The sequence below is a fragment of the Saccopteryx bilineata genome, chromosome 2 (genome assembly GCF_036850765.1).
Source record: "Saccopteryx bilineata isolate mSacBil1 chromosome 2, mSacBil1_pri_phased_curated, whole genome shotgun sequence".
Classification (NCBI taxonomy): Eukaryota; Metazoa; Chordata; class Mammalia; order Chiroptera; family Emballonuridae; genus Saccopteryx; species Saccopteryx bilineata.
This window is the reverse complement of record NC_089491.1, coordinates 257,742,160-257,763,514: the sequence shown is the minus strand read 5'-3', so window position 1 is coordinate 257,763,514 and position 21,355 is coordinate 257,742,160. Positions and strand designations below refer to the sequence as shown.

Here is a 21,355-nt window from a genome sequence, read left to right as displayed (position 1 = left end):
GTGTGATAGTCTCAAAATTTGGAGCCTTGTGGATTTGCCTCCATAACCTGGATTCTTAACCACTGTCATCCTCACCCTAACAACCAATACTAGTGTATGCAGGAAGTCAGGGAGGGCATTAATCCTACCTTACACGTTTTCTCCCACAGGTACATCAGTAGATTCCCATTTTGACCCAACTTGCCCACAATTCTAATGCGTTTGACAGCTTTAAGTGTGTTTTTTGTTTTTTACCCTTACTAGGAACTGTACAGGTAGGATGCAGGGCTTTTGGTGTAAATCCCTGTATATACAGGGCAATTCCTTTGGCTGTGGAGAGGCCCTTCCTGAGACTAACTCAGAGAGCACATTCCCATACAGAGAAGTAAATCAGCAGTTGGAACTGGGAAGCTGGCCCTGCCTTGGGCACCTCCCAAAGCTCCTTGCAGATAAAGACACCATGGTTTATAGTAAACATTTAATTGGTTCCATCAGCAACTCCAGCACATGTTTTTCTCAAAGAGAGGCAGAAACAATCTAGCCAGAGGTTTATGAGATGTGGGGGTCACTGAGGAGGCCCCCAAAGTCACTGACCCTATCCCATATACCCTGTGGCCTAGTAGAATGAGGGTTGGGCAGATCAAATGTAAAGATAGGGAGAAAAGGGATGCAGGGTGAGAGGAATACAGGTCCTGGCCTATCTTTACCTACAGGAAGGAATAGAGCGGGCAGAAAACTCTGCGTGTACCAAGGGCTGGAATTACACATTCAAGTTTTCAATCTCATTATGTAGAGGAAAACAGATGGGCCTCTTTCCAACTGTTTTCTAGGAAGCCCTCCCAAGTGGTCTGTTACCTCTGTTCTTTTTTTTTTTTTTTTTACAGGGACAGAGAGAGATAGATAGGGACAGACAGACAGGAACGAAGAGATGAGAAGCATCAATCATCAGTTTCTCGTTACAATACCTTAGCTGTTCATTGATCGCTTTCTCATTTGTGCCTTGACCGCGGGCCTTCAGCAGACCGAGTAACCCGTTGCTCAAGCCAGCAACCTTGGGTCCAAGCTGGTGAGCCTTTTTTTTTTCCTTGCTCAAGCCAGATGAGCCCACACTCAAGCTGGCGACCTCAGGGTCTCGAACCTGTGTCCTCTGCATCCCAGTCTGATGCTCTATCCACTGTGCCACTGCCTGGCCAGGCCTCTGTTCTATTTTCTCCATTCTGTATTCTAGCTTCTGCAGTTCAAACTTACATTCTGAATTCTAAGTATTACCATCTGGGTTCCTAGTTCTGGGTTCTTGTTCCAGGTCCATTCTGTTTCCTGCCCCCAGATCCTTTCTAGGTCCCTTTCCCCAGCTTTTCTGAGTGAATAAGGTGGACTTCCTGCTGACTCTGCTAACTTGAAGGTTCTCTTTTACTTCTTGTGGCAGTTCTAGGCTTCTCCCCAGCAAGAGGGTCTTGGTTTAGACTGTCCAGCAAGTGGGTAGCCAGTAGAGACCAAGGAATTCCTGAGAGCCTGGTCTGGTTTGATCTCTTCCCTTCCCACCTTACCTCTAACCACAGAAAGCACTACTTTTTGTGAAACTAAAACTAAATTGAGGTTTTCCATGGTGGTAATTGGGGACTAACAGCCTTGAGATGAGGAATCTTAGGGGGAAATATGAGAAGACATAAATGGTTGCTGTTCTTCATTCACAGAAATTAAAAACTGCTTCCAGCACAGGGGAAGGGATGGGCAGGAGGGTGGGAAGTGTCCAGGCAGAGCTGCAAGTCCTCAAAACCCTGACATCCTTTAGCTCCCCATTGCATGAGCTGAGAACTAGCCCCCAGAGTCCTCCCAGATTTGAGAGAAAACCAAGACAGCAGGACTGGGAGCTCCTCTGTCCATGGCTGCCCTGAGGGAGAAGGGGAATGAAGTGGAGGCAGCAGCAGCATCACTGGAGAGGAGAGATCTTCAAAGGGATCATGATCCGAGACTCCATGTGTCGCACCAGGGGGACTGTGGAGAGACGCAGAGATCACAGAGGTGAATGAGGCAAGCTAACCCTGGAAACTGGCTTTTTGAAGGAGAAGAATGCCTGGGATGCTGAGGCAGGGAATGCCCCACTGTCCTTCTGGAATGGCCGATGGAGAGCATCAGGTCTTCCGAATTGTGGGAGAAGAGGGGACTCAGGTGGTGATGAAATGCAATGTTAGTTTTTTTCATAGTTATATATTTATTTTGCTGAGTTTGTGGGGGAAAAACTAGCATAGTGATTTAACAGATACTTGTCTTGCTTAGGACAATGCTAGGTAAAGAACAAAGTGGGGGGATTTAAAGAAAAGCACCAAAAAAACTAATTGTAGTAGTAGTATACTGCTAAGACAGAAGCTGCGAAGCGTTCCTCAAGTGGCTGAGGTTTGAAAAATAGATTTAGTTCAACTGCTGCATTTTACAGATGGGGAGGCTGCAGCCTAGAGCAGGTCAAAGTCACCTAGGAGGTCAGACTCCTTCCTTCTGCTCAGAGCTCTTCAAACTCTGCTGGGCATATACATTACCTACAGTTCTTATTAAAAGGCAAATTCTGATTCAGTGAGAGAGGAGGAGGTTGAGATTCGGCATTTCTTTGTTTTTTCACAAAGATAGAGAGTCAGAGAGAGGGATAGACAGGGACAGACAGACAGGAACGGAGAGAGATGAGAAGCATCAATCATCAGTTTTTTGTTGTGAGACCTTAGTTGTTCATTGATTGCTTTCTCATATATACTTTGACCGTGGGCCTTCAGCAGACCGAGTAACCCCTTGCTCGAGCCAACAACCTTGGGTCCAAGCTGGTGAGCTTTTGCTCAAAACAGATGAGCCCGCACTCAAGCTGGCGACCTCGGGGTCTTGAACCTGGGACCTCAGCATCCCAGTCCAACGCTCTATGAGGTTCAGCATTTCTAAAGGTTCCAGGGGATGCTGATCCTACTGTCATTTGGGACCACACTTTGAATAGGGAGGCTCCTGTTAATCTTCAGGAGATGCATTCTCCCCACACCAGTCGGTTTAAGTGTGGAAGCCCTATTATAAGCTCCTCAAGGGCAGGGACAAGCTCCTGTTCATTCTGGGACCCCAAGCCACCTTCCCACCACAGTCCCTGGCACACAGTGAGGGCTCAGTCAATACCTACTGACTCCAGGAGGTTTTAGAGGTCCCAGCAAAGTGACAAACAACTGGCCAGAAAATATTTGCTACATGCTTCCTCGGTGTCAGAATCTGGGTGAAGCTCCTGGAATCCTCCCTAGCCCTCCCAGGGTAGGTACTGTCACCATCGCCACTTTACAGATGAGGAAACAGCCTCAGTGAGGTGGAGAACCATGTCCAAGGTCATGGGGCACACTGAACTATTCCCCTTCTCTGAGGCAGGGACCTCCTGGTTGTTATATCATGGAGCACTCACTTAGGACTGCCTGGATCATGTGGAGTGTGCCACCAGGATAGAAACCCAGTAACCCATTATCTTAAAAGCAAGTACCCCATCACTGGAGGTAATCAAGTGGAGCTAGATGCCATCTTCAGATAGGGCTCCTAGCAGATGACCCCAAGGGCCCCAGTGACCACCCCCACAGGAGGTACTCACCTGTGTAGTAGACATTTTCGTCCCAACCCCTCTTTCTCCAAGCAGCATTTCTAGTCTCTTCTCGAGACTGCAGGTCTTTATAGGCTGCGGGAAAGGCACTGCTTCATTTGTTGGGCAGTGAGGATTAGACCCTGTATCAAGCACAGGGCTCACCTCCCACCCACCGCTTCAAATCCTGCCCTCTGTCCTTCCCCATCCCAACCCCATGCCTCAGACTGTTAGTAAACACTCCCTGCTTTGACAGTCTGATCTATCTGATCAATATATTTGTTGACAACTCCCAAATTTGTATATCCAGCCCAGAACTTTCCCTCAGCCTCCAGATTTGTTTTTCCAGTGTCCACTTAGTATCTCTACTTAGATGTGTCAGCATCTCAAGTGTAACACTTTTGAGGGCTAAAATTAAACTCCTGAACTCTCCAACCTGCTCCTCTTAGGGTCTCAGTGACACACAGCTGCTCAGGCATGAGTCTGGAATTCTAGACCAACGACTCCAGACTTTTCAGCACCCTCACTGGTGCCACTTTGGCCAGGCTATCACCTCTCCTACCTGAACTAGTGTAATCACCTCCTGATACCCCATTTCCTTTCTTGCTCCCCTACACAGTGCTATCAGCACAGCAGCGCATGGCAGGTCATGTCATGCCGCTTATAATGCTGCAGTAGCCTCCCATTGCATTTAGAATAAATCCCAACTCATCCCCGTGACCTGCAAGGCCCAGCCTGATCTCCTCACACTTCCCCACTCCCTCCACACCAGCCTCTTTTGCATTCCTCAAAATCCTGAACGCCTTTTCCCAGCACAGGGCCTTTGCACCTGTTGTTCCCTCTACTTGGAATGCCCCTCCCAAGAAGCAATTCATAGCTGGCTCCTTTTCATCATGTAGGTGGGCTTATACTTTTACTTCCTCAGAGAGGCCTTGTCTATTCTAGCCAATGTAGGTTCCCATGCTTTTCTTCCTCATTTCTCTCTGTCTCTATTACTTGTAATAATCTGGTATTACCTTTGTTAGCTTAGGTTGGAGACGGTGTCTCCCTCTGCTAGGACATAAGTTCCACAAGGTACTAATGTATTTGCATTGTCTATATGAATGACAATGGAGTAAGAATGGAGGAAAGGGGCTAACAGAAGGCTCCTGGAGGGTGCCCAGCCTACCCCAGAGATGATGCACAACGTAGAGCTCTCCTATCTGTGAGAAGAAGCCGCCCACCGCCTCCTGGTTCTCCTGTCGGTACTTGATGGCTCGAGCCCTGGGACAGCAGAAGAAATAGGGCAGAGGTCAGGGCCAATACAAAGGGCCCCTTGAGGTGTCCCAGGCTGATGCCACACCTCACAGGAGAGGCCTAAGGTCGAGCCCCCAACTCTCAGAGATGGTTGGGGAATGGGGTGACGGAAGTACACCTGCTAGCTGGGTGTTCTTCCAGGGGATCCTCTAAAACAGTGGTCGGCAAACTCATTAGTCAACAGAGCCAAATATCAACAGTACAACGATTGAAATTTCTTTTGAGAGCCAAATTTAAACTTAAACTATATAGGTAGGTACATTGTTATTAACTTAATTAGGGTACTCCTAAGCTGGCCTTTGCTAAAAATGTCCTCAATCTGATTGAGCTGCATGTGACTCGCAAGCCGCGGTTTGCTGACCACTGCTCTAAAAGATCCTCCCTCCTGGTTGGATCCTTCTCCTGGATCCATGAGGGACAGAGGTTGCAGAGTTCCCTGCCATAGGACCCCGGGAAAGGCGATACTCCAGGGGCCTTGGCAGGTAAGTGGGCGGGGTCTCCCCAACCCCAGCCTCTGGCACTGCCACTTACCAGTTGTTCCCCCACTCGATCATGGTTCCTGGCTAAAAGAGAACCAGAAGAGAATGGAATGAGCCCTCACCATGGATTCCCAGGGCCACAGCAGGTGAAAATGGAAACTTTCCCCAGCTTTAGGGGTCACCTGGCCTCATTCAGGGGCCCTGACTCGCATCTGTGTGGGTACAGGTGCATAAACACCTTTGTTTTGAGCCCAGGAGAAGGGCGAGGCCAGAAACACAAGTATAGGTGCTCTTAGAGCACAGAGCCCACCCTGGGCCACCTGTAGAGTTGCACTGTAGCAGGGGTAGTAGGAACAGGCAGGGATGTGGTGGGAGGAAGGCACCTTAAGCTTGTATGTTCTCAGCTCATAGATGTTGGGACCCGCTCTGGGCTGTGGCTCATTCCAGAAGCTGAACTCAAGGAGCAACTGGTTTCTTCTGGACAGCAACATCCGGCTCCGCTCCTTTCGGAACTCCAGGTACTCCTGTGGGCATGGTGGTCTGGGCATGACAACAAGGAAGCACTCCCTCCACCCCTGTAAGTATGTCCCATGGGGTGGCAAAGGCAGCCCCTGGCACAGGGCTGGGCAGAACCAATAGCCAGAGAGGTTTGCCGAAAGGACACCAACATACCTTGTTGTTTTTGAGCTTGTTCATGCAGTCCATGAGGGCTGGGTAGCCGCCTGAGAATCGCCACAGGTGCACTATAGCAGGGTGAGAGGTCAGGTCAGGGGGCCGCTGCTTACCCCAAGCCTGGCTAAGCGTGTGTGTAAGGGGGTGTCCACCTTGGTGGTGGACAGTGCTAGGAATGGGATGACCCCAGACACAAGCCCAGAAGACCTAAGCTTGAGCTCCAGCTCTGCCAGGCAGCCTTTGACCCCTCTAGGCTTCGATGTCCTCATCTTGAAAATGACAGTAAAATGCTCCCACCCAACTTCCTTAAACAGCAACAAGAGAATCAGGTGTGAATTTGTACCCAAGGAACAGTGGCACACAGAAAGCCAGGTCTGCGAGAGCTAGGCTGGACAAAAAAGGAGGGGGTAGGTCTGATGGCATGATATGGAACAGTCCAAGACAATCAATTTCAAAAAGAAAACAAGGAACAGAACAGCATGTACAGTTATGCTGCCACATGTGTTTAGGGATGGAGGGACATCTCTAGAGATGCTGGTCTATGCACCATCTCTTACTAGAGACCCAAGAGATTGGGACAGGTGTTCCTAGGGCAAAGAACTCAGGCCTGGGGGTCACAGGCCTGAAGAAGACTTACTTTTCACTGAAAGCTCTTGTCCTATTTGAAGTTTTTATCATAACCTCTGTACTACGTTAAATATGTCCCTTATCCACAAGCTCATGCCTGCCCCGAACCTCAGAATATGACTTTATTTGGAAATAAAGGGTCTTTGTAGTTATAATTAAACTAATATTAAGTCATACTGGGTTGGCCTTAAATTTCAATGACTAGTGTCCTATGAGAGGGAGATTTGGACACAAACACATAAAGGATGTTATGTGAAGAGAGAGACACAGGGAGAAAGTACTTGTGCCTAGGGAGACAGAGATGGAATGATGCATTTACAAGCCAAGGAATGCCAAGAATTTCTAGCAAGCACTGTAAACTGGAAAAGGCAAGACATAATGTTCCCCCTAGAGCCCTGGTCGGCAAACTGTGGCTTGAGAGCCACATGCGGCTCTTTGGCCCCTTGAGTGTGGCTCTTCCACAAAATACCATGTGCAGGTGCTATCTCAATAAGGAATGTACCTACCTATATAGTTTAAGTTTAAAAAATTTGGCTCTCAAAAGAAATTTCAATTGTTGTACTATTGATATTTGGCTCTGTTGACTAATGAGTTTGCTGATCACTGCCCTAGAGCCTTTGGAAAGGGCATGGCACTGACCACACCTTTATTTCAGAATCCTAGGCTCCAGAACTTGAAAAAATAAATTTCTGTTGTTTTAAACCACCCAGTAGTTGCTGCTTTGTTACAGCAGCCTTAGTAAAGGAATACATCTTGCAATAATAAACATAGTTACTGTGGAAGAGAAGAAAGGAAACAGACTTGCATTCTTGAGAGAATGGCTGGGACAAGGGAGGAAAGCTCCCAAAAGGTGAATTGAGGGCAGCTGGATAGCCAGCATTTTGGAAGCTGAGACTCTTGCTACTTCCCACCCCAGTTCGGCCCTCACCTGCCTTTTGACTCTATCTGTGCCTTGATTTTTCCCATCTGCAAAATGGTCTGACTTTATGGTTTAAAGGCTCTTCCCAACGGGAAACAGCAAAAGTAGTGGAAGAACAAAAGTCTACCAAGACCAGGAATGTTGACCTGTGGAAGAGTAATCAACTTAATACTAGGGCAACAAACAGAAGAATGTTATAGGCAGGGCAGAAATTCTAGGCCCATGAGAAGAAAGAATTTTCCAACAATGAAAGTGGTTCTTCTAGAAGATAGATAAGTGGTTCTTACAAATTCATGAAAATGTAGATTCCTGAGCCCTACTCCTACAGGATGGGTCAGAGGGTCTGCTCCTCAGCTGGGTCCATGTAGGAGACAATACTTCAGATACACAAAATGTAGGGCCTGCTTTAAAAATTCAGCCTATTCCTCAAAGTTCATTTCCCAACTAGCAAATACTTAGGGGAATGTAAGGGGTGCTGATAAGTTGTACCTCGGGGTTGGAACCGAAGACAGTTTGCTTTTCTCTTATCCACCTTTTAATGGTTGTTACTGAAACAGTAAATGATTAGGACAATCTACCTGCATATCACAGGTTTCTTTGAAAGACACTTACCAGAGCTATGAAAGGATGAGACAGGCTTATTTACAAGGAAGTGAGCTCCCAATTGCTGGGAGTGTTCAATGGAAGCTGAGAGAACCTTCTATCAGGGCAGCTCCAGAGGCGCTCCCTGCACTATGGAATCTAAATGAGCACGGTACAAAAAGACTTTCTACTACGATACAAATGTTCTACAGCTGTGCTGTCCAACAAGGTAGCCACGAGTCACATGTGTCTATCAGTGGGCACCGGAAATGTGGCTGGTGTGACTGAGAAACTGCATTTTCCATTTTATTTAACTTTACCTTATTTAAACTTAAATAGCTACATGTGGTTAGTGGCTACCTTCCTGGACAGCACAGATCTAAATGCCAAAGCCCCTTCGAGTGGCTGAGAATCAACCAAATTCATGTGTGGCTTTTAGCAGCTGATGCCAACGGAGGTGGGTGAGTTGGGGTAAGATGGAACATGCTGGGGGTTAAGGAACCAGCTCAAACAAGAGCCCCTGTTTATTCCACAAATACATGCTGCATACTGGGGATTCAGGGGTGAAGAAAGACAGGCAGGGGCCCTGCCCTGCTAGCACCCACTGCCTACATGGGGAGACAGACAAGTATACCATAGGGTGTATGATCAGGGCTGTGAAGAGGCAAGTTCTGGGGGCTGGGGAGTCAGGGGAGACGCCTAATTCACAGCTTGGGTAGAAGGAATCAGGGAGGCCTCCAGGAAGAGGTGATAACTATGCCAAAACAAAAGATGGTAGAGGAGTGAGCCAGGGAAAGTGGGCAAGGGAGAAAGAATGCTTTAGGCTGAGAAAACAGCAAAAACGATAGTGTGGAATTAACGTGTAAAACTGTTGCGGGTGGGAAAGCAAGGAGGATGTGGAGAGACAAGGCCAGAGGCTGTGCAGGAAAGGACTCGCAGAGCCTCATGGGCCAACTCAAGAGCAGAGGGGAGCCACCACAGGTGTTTGAGTGAGGGAGTGAGCCGATGAGGAGTGCATTTAGAAAGACTCCTCTGGGGGCTGCTGTGGAGAGGGAGTGAGGGCAACCAGGTGGTGTAAGAGATGCTGGGGGCCTGGGGTGGGTGGCAAGTGGCACTGGGGAGGTGGGCATCTCACCTGCCTGGTCCTGCTCCCCATACCACGTGTTCCAGTTGCCCACGAGCGAGCAAGGGTAGTCCTCATCCAGGTGCAGCTTGGGCAGCACAGCCTCCCTGTGGGAGGGGCACAGATATGGGGGAGGGCTCATACCAGCCACCAGGGTTCCTAAGATAAGGGTTCCCACTCAGGCCCTCAGGGCTGGGTGTCAGCCTCTCCATCTCTAAGATGCAGATGCTGGACAAGACATCTTTCGGACTTTTGGCTCTGAAATTTATACCCCTATATTTCTAAAAGGAGAATGGGGCTGGGATATAGTCCCCACCCAGGTGCTGGAACAGGTGAATGGAGGAAGATGCTCACGTCAGGATGTTGTAGGCATCCAGATACTCGGGCTTCACATTGTGAACTGCAATAGAGGAGAGGGAATGGGAGGTGAAGCAGGTGGTGGGTGTGTCTGCAGGGAGCTAGGTGGGAGGAGCCCAACAGGGCCAGGGCGTCCAGAACAGCTCAGGATATCCCAGCCCCACTCAACTCCCAGCTGAAACCTTACAGACCCTGCCTGGGAGGATGAGCTAGCGGGCGCAGCAACCACTCACACTGGATTTTGTAGAGATTGCTGGTTTCCTTCTTGGACAGCAAGGTGGAGTGGGCATCCTTCCGGGGATCTACCTTGTGCACAAAGAGTGAGCGGAACCAGCTGCCTTCATTGTCCTTGGAATAGAAGCTGCAGGACAAAGGAATTCAGAAGGACATGAAGGGATATGGGAAGCCTCAGCCCTTCCATCTGCTTAGATGCCCCACTCCCCTAGGTTGGTGACCCACATTTCTGAGAACAAGGCCACGGAATCCCATGGCAGCTCCGGAAGGTAACATGTCATTGGAGCCAGCTGAACACACCCAGTCCCTTCTACAGAGATTCTGGCTGCCCAGTTTGCTTCCTGAATCTTTGAAGGGTCTCAGGGGGCCCAGAAGGGCAGCCCCACTTTCCATCTCTCTCTCCAGCCTCTTTGCCTCCCTTTCACCTCCTTCCAAGGGGTTCTCCACTTGGGTCACACTACTGCAGCTCCTTGCTAAAAGGCAAACCAAACTCAAAACCTCCTTGCTGAATGTTCAAAGTCCATGACAGCCTGACCTATATTGTCAGCACCCCCTTCCATGTTTCCCTCAAGGTATGTACTCCACTCTCCTGAACACACCAGGCTCTTTTACTCTGTGCTTTCTTTGCAAGTTCTGTCCCTCTGCTGCACTCCCAGGGCTCATACTACACTTAACCTGTGCCCCTTCCCAGCCCCCACAAATGGATAACCAAAGACAAATAAGCTTTGTCCCTGAGGAAGTCATAGTCGCTGGCAGAAACTAGCCTTGGAACACAATTATAGCTGGAAGTTTCTGGGTGTTCCAGCAGCTCAGGTGAGTAAGCTTGAACTTAGCCTCTAACAATCTGGGCAGGCTCTCCACAAGAGGAGGTGATCTGGCTAGTCTCCAAATCTCCAGGGCTGATTTGGCATATTAAAGGGGTAAAAAGCATGCAAGGCAAGAGTCATTCATTCATCCCGCCAACAATTAATGAATACCTATCTGCCCTGGGTAACTCGCTAGGGTGCTGTGAGAAGAAAGGAAAGGAAAGGAAAGGAAAGGAAAGGAAAGGAAAGGAAAGGAAAGGAAAAAAGAAAGAAAGAAAGAAAGAAAGAAAGAAAGAAAGAAAGAAAGAAAGAAAGAAAGAAAGAAAGAAAGATGTGCCTTGTTCAGAGCAGAGGGACCTGTTACTAGGTCCTGCCAGACTATAACCACATTCCCTACACAAGGTCCTAGCAGCTTCTAGCCAGGCCTGAAAAGCAAGTCTCCCACTGGCTGATTCTGGCAGCAGAGCCCTGTCAGTGAATCCTCTTCTTTTTTGAGCCTTTTCTGTGGCTAGAATAAATGTCTTATAAATTCAAAGTATTACACACACCCCCTAAATATGGAGCAGCCACTGGGACAAATACAATTTTAAAAGCATCTCAAAATGGTGATACATTTATATGAGCACAAAGAAAGGCGAGGAAGGATTTGTCCAAACTGTTAATAGTGCTTAGCTGGGAGAGGGGTAAGGGAGATGGTTAAATTTTTCTATATTCATTATAATTCATAAAGCTAAAAGAATTGTTTTAAGGGTTTCCGAATTCATAAGCCTTCTGTCATTGTGCATATATTTGTTTCATTAACAAAAAACCCAAAGATAGTTATCATCAGATGGGTGGCATGATCTATGAAAAATTTGGATCAGAATAAGGGAGTCTCACTGTAGATAACATCTGCTGAGGACATCCTCTGTGCCAGGGATGTGTGATCAACCTTTCAGTAGCACAATCTCACTGACTCTGTGTAATGATGTTACAGTGTTGATACTATTACTGTCCCCATTTTGAGACAAGAAAATAGAAGGTCAAGGAATTTAAGGAACTTACTCAAGGTCACATTGCAAGTCAGAGGCAGAACTCAGACAAGGACCAACCCAGAGCTCTTTCCTCTAAAGCCAGCTCCCAGCTCAGGTCAGACACTGACCTGGGGAGCCCCAGGCAGATACTGTGAAGACGCAGGTGAGTTTCAACAAAGCCACTGGCAGAGGGACCTAACCTTAGATTTGAATGTAGAGTGGTTAGATGCTTCCCTTGGAAGGGGTGGTGGCAGGGAGATCAGTTCCTCTAATTTGTCAACCAAGACCTTTGCTCCAGAACTGGACTCCAAGTAATTTATTAACACCAGCACTGACCAAGATAAACAGCCAAGCGGCCAGCCCTGGAGAAAGAGCCTGGGGGCTGGACTGCTGGGGAGTGGAAGGGAGGTCCAGGAGCTCTCATGGGCTCCCACATCTTCCCATCACCCACTAATCTTTCCTGCCTATGGGCTTCAGTTTCCCTATGTGTCAAATGAGCAGGGTAGAGCAGCCTATCTCTAAAGATCTTTTCTACAGGTAAAACCCTAAAAGAGACCTGTCCAAGATCCTAGGGCAGGGTCTGAACTGAAATCCAGCATTCTCAGGCTCACATTTCCAATTTCATTTTCTCAGTGAAATCACAACCTTCTCTTATCCTTGAACTCCCCTTGAGCCTCTCACCTTACTCTCTATTTTTTCTGTAGCTCCTTCTAACACATACCTTTCTGTTGTTGTTTATTACGTGCCTTGTTTATTGTCTCCCCACTAGAATAGGAATGTTGTCTGTTCTGTGCAGCCCTGCTGTCTCCTCAGTGCCTGGAACAGTGCTGGGCACATGGAGCATGCTCAGTCCACGTTAGAGGAATGAGAGGAATAGTGGGGGAGCTCAGACAGAGCTGCAGGAGAATGGTGAAAAGTAGAAGGAAAGAAAGGAAAGAAAGGGTGAACCTTTGCTCACAGAATGGACTCAGGGCTCAGGGGCTCTTTCTATCCCCACTACCACCAGCAGAATTAATGCTTTAGAAGTACAGGTTCTAGACCAGCGGTTCTCAACCTGTGGGTCGCGACCCCTGTGTTTTGGTCTTTCGACCCCAGCCGGGGTCGCGACCCACAGGTTGAGAACCGCTGTTCTAGACAAACTTGGATTCTGATCCCAGCTCAGTTTCACCTGCCCTAGCCTCATGGTCCTCATCTACAGAGACAAGAGGATGGGCCCTTTAGAGAAAGGGCTTTATGTGACAGTGGCAGCCAGTCTCCTAACTTATCTCTGAACTTCCCATCTTTCCCCACTTTTCCTCATCTGCCCATCAATCATTGTAAAGTACCACTTCTGTGATGCTTGTCCCCCGCTCAAGTCTTCCATGGCTCCCCATGGCCTACAGAACAAAGGCTGGAAGTCTCTACGTGGGATTCTAGCTCTCACTCACTTTGCCAAGATTTCCAGAGTCTATTCCTGTTTAAATCTGATAACCACAGAGCCAGGATTCCCCATCTCAGTGGTTCTCAAACCCACAGCACTGGTGTCATCTGAGAAATTCCCAGGCCCCCTCCCAGACTACTGCAACAGAAACTGTGGGAGTGGGCCTAGTGATACGGGTTTTAACAAGCCTACCAGGGGATTCAGATGCACACTCAAGTCCCAATTTATTATTTTTTTCATGTAAACTCAGTAAACCATCCCAGAAATGCCAAAGATTCTATTATCGAAACTCTATTAAGAATGCCTCTTAGGGCTAGAAAAACACAATATAGCTTTGTCCAACTTGTGGGAAGGATCTGCCCCAGCTGGACCAGTTCAATCCCTTCCACAAAAACACCTCATATTTCCCCCTTAGCCCTTTCATCATTTTTATATGAATATGTCTTGTTTTCCGCAACACACAGGAAGCCACCAGCCAATGTCCTTCCATCCCCCAGAATACTGAGCACAGTGCTTTAGACATAAGAATTGCTCAATATTTGTTCCAGATGAGAACTATGTAGTAGACACATTTGCACTCTCAATAGGAATCAATTATCTGATGCCTTTCCCCATGAAACTGTTCCAGAATGTTTTATCTATTTGCTGGGAAAGTAGGGTCTATGCACATTCTGAAACACTCTAAAGTTGGCTGATTTTAGGAAGGGCCACATTTTTGCTTACTGTTCCAGAAGTGTGTCTTTAGAAAATATGCTAGAAGAACTAGAACTAAAGTTGTGTTAACAACAGGATTCCTGGTGCAGCAGTAACAATAACTGCTGTTTACTTAGTGCTTACAATGTGCAAAGAGCTAATCCTCATAATATACTTTTGAGAAAAAAAGAAGCTCAGAGATGCCCTATGCCTTCCTTATTCAAGGACAATTAATCAATGACCAAGAGGATTCAAAACCAGATCCATCTGATTTCAGAGCCCACTAACCTGAGAGGCTAAGAGGGCTGCTGCTGTCCCTCTAGTGACTCCAGAGAGGTAGGGCAGACTGAGTGAGGGTCAGTGAGGGAGGGGATGTTCGCTGGTATCCAAGGTGAGAACAGAGTAAGTAACTGAGGGACTTTATAAGTATTCATCCACATTCATTCACAGCAATCCTGCAAGACACACCTAGCAGGGAATACCATCACCTTTTTACAGAGAAGAAAACCGAGGTTCACAGAGATTCAGTATCTCATCCAAGGTCACTGAGTGAATGAGGAACAACAGGTGGCCTCTATGTTCTATGCTCCTGTGTGGTCTCTGGATCTTTGCTACACAAATGGCTTCTACCACCAAACAATTCTGTAAACCAGGGAAACTGAGGTCCCTTCCCCAGTCTTGATCTCTTCATCTGGAAAATAAGGTGCTCATAGAAGATGATCTTTCCAAGGCTCTTTCTGCCCTGATATTATGAGGAGCTCATGTAGAAACTGCTTGATACATAGGCTTGAGCAAGGGACATCTGATGTGTGTTCACCAGGGGCAAGCAGCCTCATACCATGGCCTTTTAAATCCTCAACAACCCTGAGACATGTACTATTTTATCATTCCCATTTTATTTATGAGGGATCTGAGACTTCAAGAGGCCAAACAACTTGCCCAAGGTCACCCCACTAAGAAAGGCTGAGTTAGATTTGCTAGTGCCAGGCAAACTGCAGGCTCTTTCCATAGTATCAGCTTTCTCCCCAAATACTAGACAGTCAGGTGGGGACACATACTGGTTCCTCTTTCCCAGTTGCCCAAAAGCCCCACTGCACTGTGCTCTAACATCTCACAGCAAGGAAACTGCAGCTTCACGTATGGGCAATTAGGCAGGAGGGACCCCTGCCTCCTTTCCACAAGAGGAGGGACAGGTGTCCTCACTTCTTACCAAATGTTTTTGAGCATACACTGTCCTGTACCCTGTGCCAGGGGTTGGGGGAACAAAAAAATGAGGTGATGGTCTAGTACGTGAGACAGACAAGCATGTACAGGGTGGTTAAGTGCAGAGATGGGGGAAGTACAAAGCGCTGGAGACAGGGGAGGGAGGGGTCTCCCAGGGCCAATCAGGGAGGCCAAGTCCTGCCTCTGCTCAGAGCAGGGCCTAAACAAAAGCCCCGGCTGAGGGCAATGCCCAGCCAGCCTTCCTCTCCTAGGAGGCCACCAGTTGTGGTGCAAAGAGCACTGGGTGTCAGGAGACCAGGTACGACCCACTGATGCCACTGAACAGCAGGGGGAGTGACCTTGGCAATTCCATCCATTCTCATGCCTCCTTTGCCCCACCAGTACTGTGCACACATTACTTCCTCTGGGCTGAGGAGCAAAGGGTCTGTGCCGCTGAGGCTCTTGGGGATCCTCCATTGCTCTCCGTCTGTCTTCTCCCCAGAACTTCCAGAGGGGTGAGCCGCTTCCCCAAGAAGCCTCCAGTGGGTGCTATCTCACAATCACCTCACAAAGGCCTAGGGAAGAGGCCACTCCTCCTGCTCTCTCCAGCTCCCACTCTCCAGGGCCCAAGACCTGCCCCTCCCACTCACCCCATCTTTCATTCTCTGCCCAGAGTCAGGCACCCACTGGGACAAAGACCCTGAGCATACCGTCTCCCCCATTCTTGCCCAGGGCTCTTCTCCAGGCCTAGATTTTGCCCCCGCCTCTAACCCATAGATTCCAAGCCTGAGTCTCTGCCCATCCCCGTGCCCAGACCCTGGCCCCGGCCCCTGCACACCCCGTGCACGAAGCCTCTACCCGGCCCCGCTCTCACCGTGCCACAGACGCAGTCACAACATCCGCGTTGCGGGTCCCAAGCAGCCGCCGGGCCGCTGCAGAGATGCTGCACAGCCGCGGAGCCATGTTGGAGCGGAGCAGGTTGGAGGAAAACCCCGCCCCCGCGGCGGAGAAGCGTGAAGAAGCCCCGCCCCCTCGGCTAGTCAGCCTCCTTCCGCGCCCGGCCAGGTAGGAGTTGCTGCCGTGAATCCTCCAGTTACACAGACATTGGATGGCAATCGGGGTTCTGTCTCCTGAGCCCCTGAAGCTCTGCTACTGACTTGCTCTATGACCTTAAGAAGCCCTTTCTTCACTTTGGACCTCAGTGTTCATTTCAGTAAAATGGGAGCGTTGAACGACATCAGGGGTTCTTAACTGGACACTGAAGAATGAGCATGAAAGTAAGCCCTTTGAAATTGTGTGTTTTCTGAAGATGAGGAAAGCCACAGGCCGTGTTTATCACATTGTTAAGTTAACAAACCCCCTAACAATTTAAGACTGGCAGACAAGGAAGGCTTTGGGCCGCAGGGACGCTTTCTCTCCATCATCTCTTTGTCTTTCTCCATCCCCCTTTACTATCTCTGCCTGGGCCTTCTGGGCTCCCACTCTTTTGTCTGCCCTCCAAACTAATCCCTGCTTAGCCCACCATTCCTCAGATCACAGACCTCAGCTGAGGCAGAGAGCCTAGTGGCTCCTTGGAGTTATCAGAGGGACCAAAAGGGAGTAAGCTCCTCATTCTGAAAGTCTGTGATTGGAGGGTTCCCAGTCACAGTCACTTCAGGCTATATAGAGATGCAGTAAGTGTCACTGGTGTCATGCGGTGGAGCTGCCCTTCCCTTAGGATCTGAGTGTGGGTAGGCAGAAGAGACCACCACTATTGGGTCTCACCAGAGGCCTGACTTTGGACCTTAGCTTTTTTTTTTTTTTTTTTTTTGTATTTTTCTGATGTTGGAAACAGGAAGGCAGTCAGACAGACTTCCGCATGCGCCCGACCGGGATCCACCCGGCATGTCCATCAGGAGGTGATGTTCCGCCCATCTGGGGCGTTGCTCTGTTGCAACCAGAACCGTTCTAGCGCCTGAGGCAGAGGCCACAGAGCCATCCTCAGCGCCCGGGCCATCTTTGCTCCAATGGAGCCTTGGCTGCGGGAGGGGAAGAGAGAGACAGAGAGGAAGGAGGGGGGTGGTGGAGAAGCAGATGGGCGCTTCTCCTGTGTGCCCTGGCCGGAATCGAACCCGGGACTCCTGCACGCCATGCCGATGCTCTACCACTGAGCAATCCGGCCAGGGCTGGACCTTAGCTTTAAAGGATAAATAGGGAGAATGTGCCAGGAGAAGGGATCAGGGCAAGGAGAACGTTAAGCAGAGGAAGTAATGTGTGCACAGTATGTGAAAGGGCTGCTAGGAAGAAATGGGTCTGAATTGTTCAGCACAATAATTCAAAATAATTATAGGGTGGAGATTATGTGGAGGCAGTTTCTCATTCAGTACAAGGAATTCTTTCTTTTTTTTTTTTTTTTTGATTTTTTAATTGATTTTTAGAGAGAGGGGAGAGAGAGAAGGGGGAGGAGCAGGAAGCATCAACTCCCATATGTGCCTTGACCAGGCAAGCCCAGGGTTTCGAACCGGCAACCTCAGTGTTCCAGGTCGACGCTTTATCCCACTGCGCCACCACAGGTCAGGCCCAAGGAATTCTTTTTTTAACAATGGTATGGGCAGCCTTGATGACATGCCATTGGATATGCCAACAGAGTCTGCATAGAAGTTCATTGGCCATGTGCTAGACAGCATGTAGCAATGAAGCCACAGGAAGCCAGGACCCTTGGACAGGGAAATGCTGGTCCTCCTGGTCTAGATTGAGAGGCCTCATCAAATTCTTAGTGTTTTCTGGCTGAGGAGAAGGAGAGAGGGCTGATCTGCAGCCTTCTCATGCTAATCTAGGCATTTCCAAAGAGGGCTTTCCATCTCCCCCCAGTCAAGTGTAGCAGGAGGATCAAACTAGGTAGCTCCAGAAACATGCTTCCATCCCTGACCCAGAGCAATGGGAAATGAGTGTCCTTCCCCATGCCACATGAACCACAGTGTGGCAGCTCACTTGTAACGCAGCTTCAAAAACTCCACCCCCAGCCCTGGCCGGTTGGCTCAGTGGTAGAGCGTCAGCCTGGCGTGCAGGAGTCCTGGGTTCGATTCCCAGCCGGGGTACACAGGAAAAGCACCCATCTGCTTCTCCACCCCTCCCCCTCTCCTTTCTCTCTGTCTCTCACTTCCCTTCCCACAGCCAAGGCTCCATTGGAGCAAAGTTGGCCCGGGCGTTGGGGATGGCTCTGTGGCCTCTGCCTCAGGCGCTAGGATGGCTCTGGATGCAACAGAGCAACGCCCCAGAGGGGCAGAGCATCGCCCCCTGATGGGCATGCCGGGTGGATCCCGGTCGGGCGCATGCGGGAGTCTGACTGCCTCCCTGTTTCCAACTTCAGAAAATACAAAAAACAAACAAAAAAAACACTCCACCCCCACTCTGCAAGGTGACCAACTCATTCCAATTTGAACAACTGTCTCTGAAAACTCTGAAAGTCCCCCACCCTAGCAAACTCTTCTTGTCCTGAGGAAACTGGAAGGTTTAGTCATCCTAATTGTGGCCCTCTCTCTCTCCCTGGGATATACACTCACTTCATCCCAGAATCTTTCCCTTGCTAACTTCATTTACTCTGCTTGAAAAGAGGACTCTCTAGCCTGATCAGGTGGTGGCGCAGTGGATAGAGCATCGGACTGGGATGCGGAAGGACCCAGGTTTGAAACTCAAGGTCGCTGGCTCGAGCAAGGGGTCACTCGGTCTGCTGAAGGCCCATGGTCAAGGCACATATGAGAAAGCAATCAATGAACAACTAAGGTATTGCAACAAAAAACTGATGATTGATGCTTCTCATTTCTCTCCGTTCGTATCTATCCCTCTCTCTGACTCTCTCTCTGTTTCTGTTAAAAAAAAAAAAAAAGAGGACTCTCTAATGGCACTCAGTGACATGCAATGCCAGTTAACTGAGCAGCTGGTCTAAATGGGTTCCTGCCCCAAGGACCGTGCATTCTGGGCAGCAGACCAGATAGATGTTGGATGATTCCAACTAAGGAATCAAGCCATTTCCAATTACTGTGAAACAAATTACCCCAAAATTTAGCAGCTTGAAACAATAAACATTTATTATTTCACATGATTCCAAATAGATCAGGAATTCAGGAGTGATTGGTTAGCCTGGCTGGTTCTGGCTCTAGGTGTCCTTCAATGTCACAGTCAAGATGTCAGCTTGGGCTGTGAAAGCTTGACTGGAGCTGTGGGATTAGCTTCCAAGGTGGGGCGCTCACATACCTGGCACATGAGTGCTGATTGTTGTCCCGGGGCCTCATTTTCTTGCCACATGGGATTCTCCAGGTACTACTTGGGGGTCTTCACATTGCAGTTGGCTTCCCAAAAGCAAGTGATCCAAGAGAGAGTAAGGTAGAAACTTCAGGAACTTTTATAACCTGGCCTTGGAAGTCACACTCTGTCATTTCTGCATATCCCATTGTCAGCCCTGCTTATTGTGTAAAGAAAGCTTTACAAGGGTGTGAATATCAACAGTTGAGAATCACAGGAGCCATCCTGGAGCCCAGCTACCATAATCAGGCTTTGCACTAGGCCCAACTTAATTTTTCGGATTAGACTCAGCTATAAGCAGGCCTCCCCAGCACCACTGTCTTCTGTACTGGGATCTCTTCTTCCCCTTTCTCTCTGAGGTTCCTTCCCATCCATCTGTGAGTCTGTGATATCTCTTTCTCCTGCACCTGTCCATCTCGCACCTCTCTGCAGAAAGCTGACCAATCTCGTCTCCCTCCCTTCCTTTCCAAAGCTGCCTTCATGGAATCTGCCTTCATAATTCATTGCCAAGGCCTGTTGTCCAATTTGTGAAATGAAATGAGAGGAACCAGGGACAAAGACGGATGGGCAGTGCCAGGTGGAGAGGAGCAGGCAGGTTCATAAGTGTAAAATATGGACATACCTGCCATCATCTATTCTCTAGGACAAATAGATCATCACTGAATGGGCTGCAGAAGAGCAAAGAGACAAATTACCCAGCTCTGACAGTGTCACCCGCTCCTTATTGATGGTCTTTCAGGCTCGGGCCCAATTGCTCTCAGAATGGCATTGCCCAGGGCCTATGGGACCCCGAACAGGAGTGACAGGGACAAGAAAGCTTTTTTGTCTCAGCTGGGGCACTAGCCACACTGCCAAATCCCAGCCTTTCTGTGGTATGCATCATATGAAGATATAAATTATATGACTTTGACACAGTGCCACATAAAACCATTAACAAAGTGCCACTCCGTGTATAAATTGGAAATCATGTAAATGTCAGACAAAGAAAACGTTCTAACTCATTAGATATGGAACTATTTCAAAGCTTCGGGATGAAATGAATTATAAACTGTGTTTATGCTGCTGCCACAAGGCGGCGCCACCGTAGCGGGGGAAAAAATGACCAAACTGCGTCATTATGTAGTAAAAGACACTTGTTAGCGTGCAAAATGAGGAATAAGGGCAGGAAAAATAAGATGAGGACAAAGATAGGCAAGACTAGACACAATTTATTGCCGGAGGCTGATTCAAATTTGGCTCTGGGCTTCAAACTCCAAGAGAAAAACAAGATTGGTCATATGGTTCACAGTGTGTATAAGAGAAAAAAACCCCAAACATGTACATCCATACATGGGATCATATGTAGCCCTTAGAAACTTATATTATAGAATATTTAACATTAATAAGTGTAAAATTAGCTCATCACAATATAATATGTACTATGTAAAAGCAGTGGGCCAATGGATTATGCAAATGAATATTGCATAATCCTTTCTTGCTTAGTTTTCTATTGCTAGGTAACAAATTACCACAATTTTAGTGGTAATTACATTTATCTCATGGGTCTGGAATCAGTCTGGAATCTAGGGTCTGGATTCTAGGCATGGCCTGCCATGAATTCCTGCTCAGGGTTTCAAAGGGCAGCAAAGTGTCACCACACCCAGTTCTCATCTGAAGCTCAGGATCCTTTTCCTAGCTCATTTAGGATATTGGCAGAATTCAGCTGCTTGTAGTTGTAGGAGTGAACACCTTGTTTTCTCACTCGCTGTCAGAGTGACCAGGGACCAGTCTCTGCTCCCAGAGGCCATCCAGGGCTCCTTGTTATATGGCCTCATAGGCAGTTCACAACATGGATTTTTTTTTAAGATTTTTTAAAATTCATTTTAGAGACAGAAATGGAGAGAGGGAATGAGAGAAGGAGAGAAGCATCAACTTGTAGTTGCTTCACTTTAGTTGTTCAGTGATTGCTTCTCATGGATGCCTTGAGTGGGGGGGAGCTCAAGCTGAGCCAGTGTCTCCTTGCTCAAGCCAGTGACCTTGGGCTCAAGCCAGAGACCTTGGGCTTCAAGCCAGCAACCTTGGGCTTCAAGCCAGCGACCTTTGGGC

The 21,355-nt window shown here is 48.4% G+C and overlaps 1 protein-coding gene across 1 annotated transcript; it reads right to left on the bottom strand.

Moving 5' to 3' along the window:
• Positions 1 to 443: 443 nt before the first annotated feature.
• Positions 444 to 15,988, bottom strand: NIPSNAP1 (nipsnap homolog 1). The gene is made up of 10 exons (XM_066260193.1): positions 15,864 to 15,988; positions 9,854 to 9,981; positions 9,618 to 9,663; positions 9,276 to 9,370; positions 6,013 to 6,083; positions 5,724 to 5,864; positions 5,393 to 5,424; positions 4,734 to 4,828; positions 3,578 to 3,661; positions 444 to 1,974 (listed from the first exon to the last, which is right to left on the bottom strand). The coding sequence occupies exons 1-10, from the start codon at positions 15,950 to 15,952 to the stop codon at positions 1,910 to 1,912; spliced, it is 846 nt and encodes a 281-aa protein (XP_066116290.1). The 5' UTR covers positions 15,953 to 15,988; the 3' UTR covers positions 444 to 1,909.
• Between the last annotated feature and the right edge of the window lie 5,367 nt (positions 15,989 to 21,355).

What these genes read in the sequence shown, in the direction of transcription:
- NIPSNAP1 (XM_066260193.1), bottom strand. Translation starts at nt 15,952, where the DNA reads ATGGCTCCGCGGCTGTGCAGCATCTCTGCAGCGGCCCGGCGGCTGCTT. An exon ending in GATGCCTACAACATCCTGAC is followed by an intron (nt 9,371 to 9,617) that starts GTGAGCATCTTC and finishes CCCCTCCCACAG; the next exon opens with GGAGGCTGTGCTGCCCAAGC. An exon ending in ACAAGCTCAAAAACAACAAG is followed by an intron (nt 5,865 to 6,012) that starts GTATGTTGGTGT and finishes CCATGCCCACAG; the next exon opens with GAGTACCTGGAGTTCCGAAA.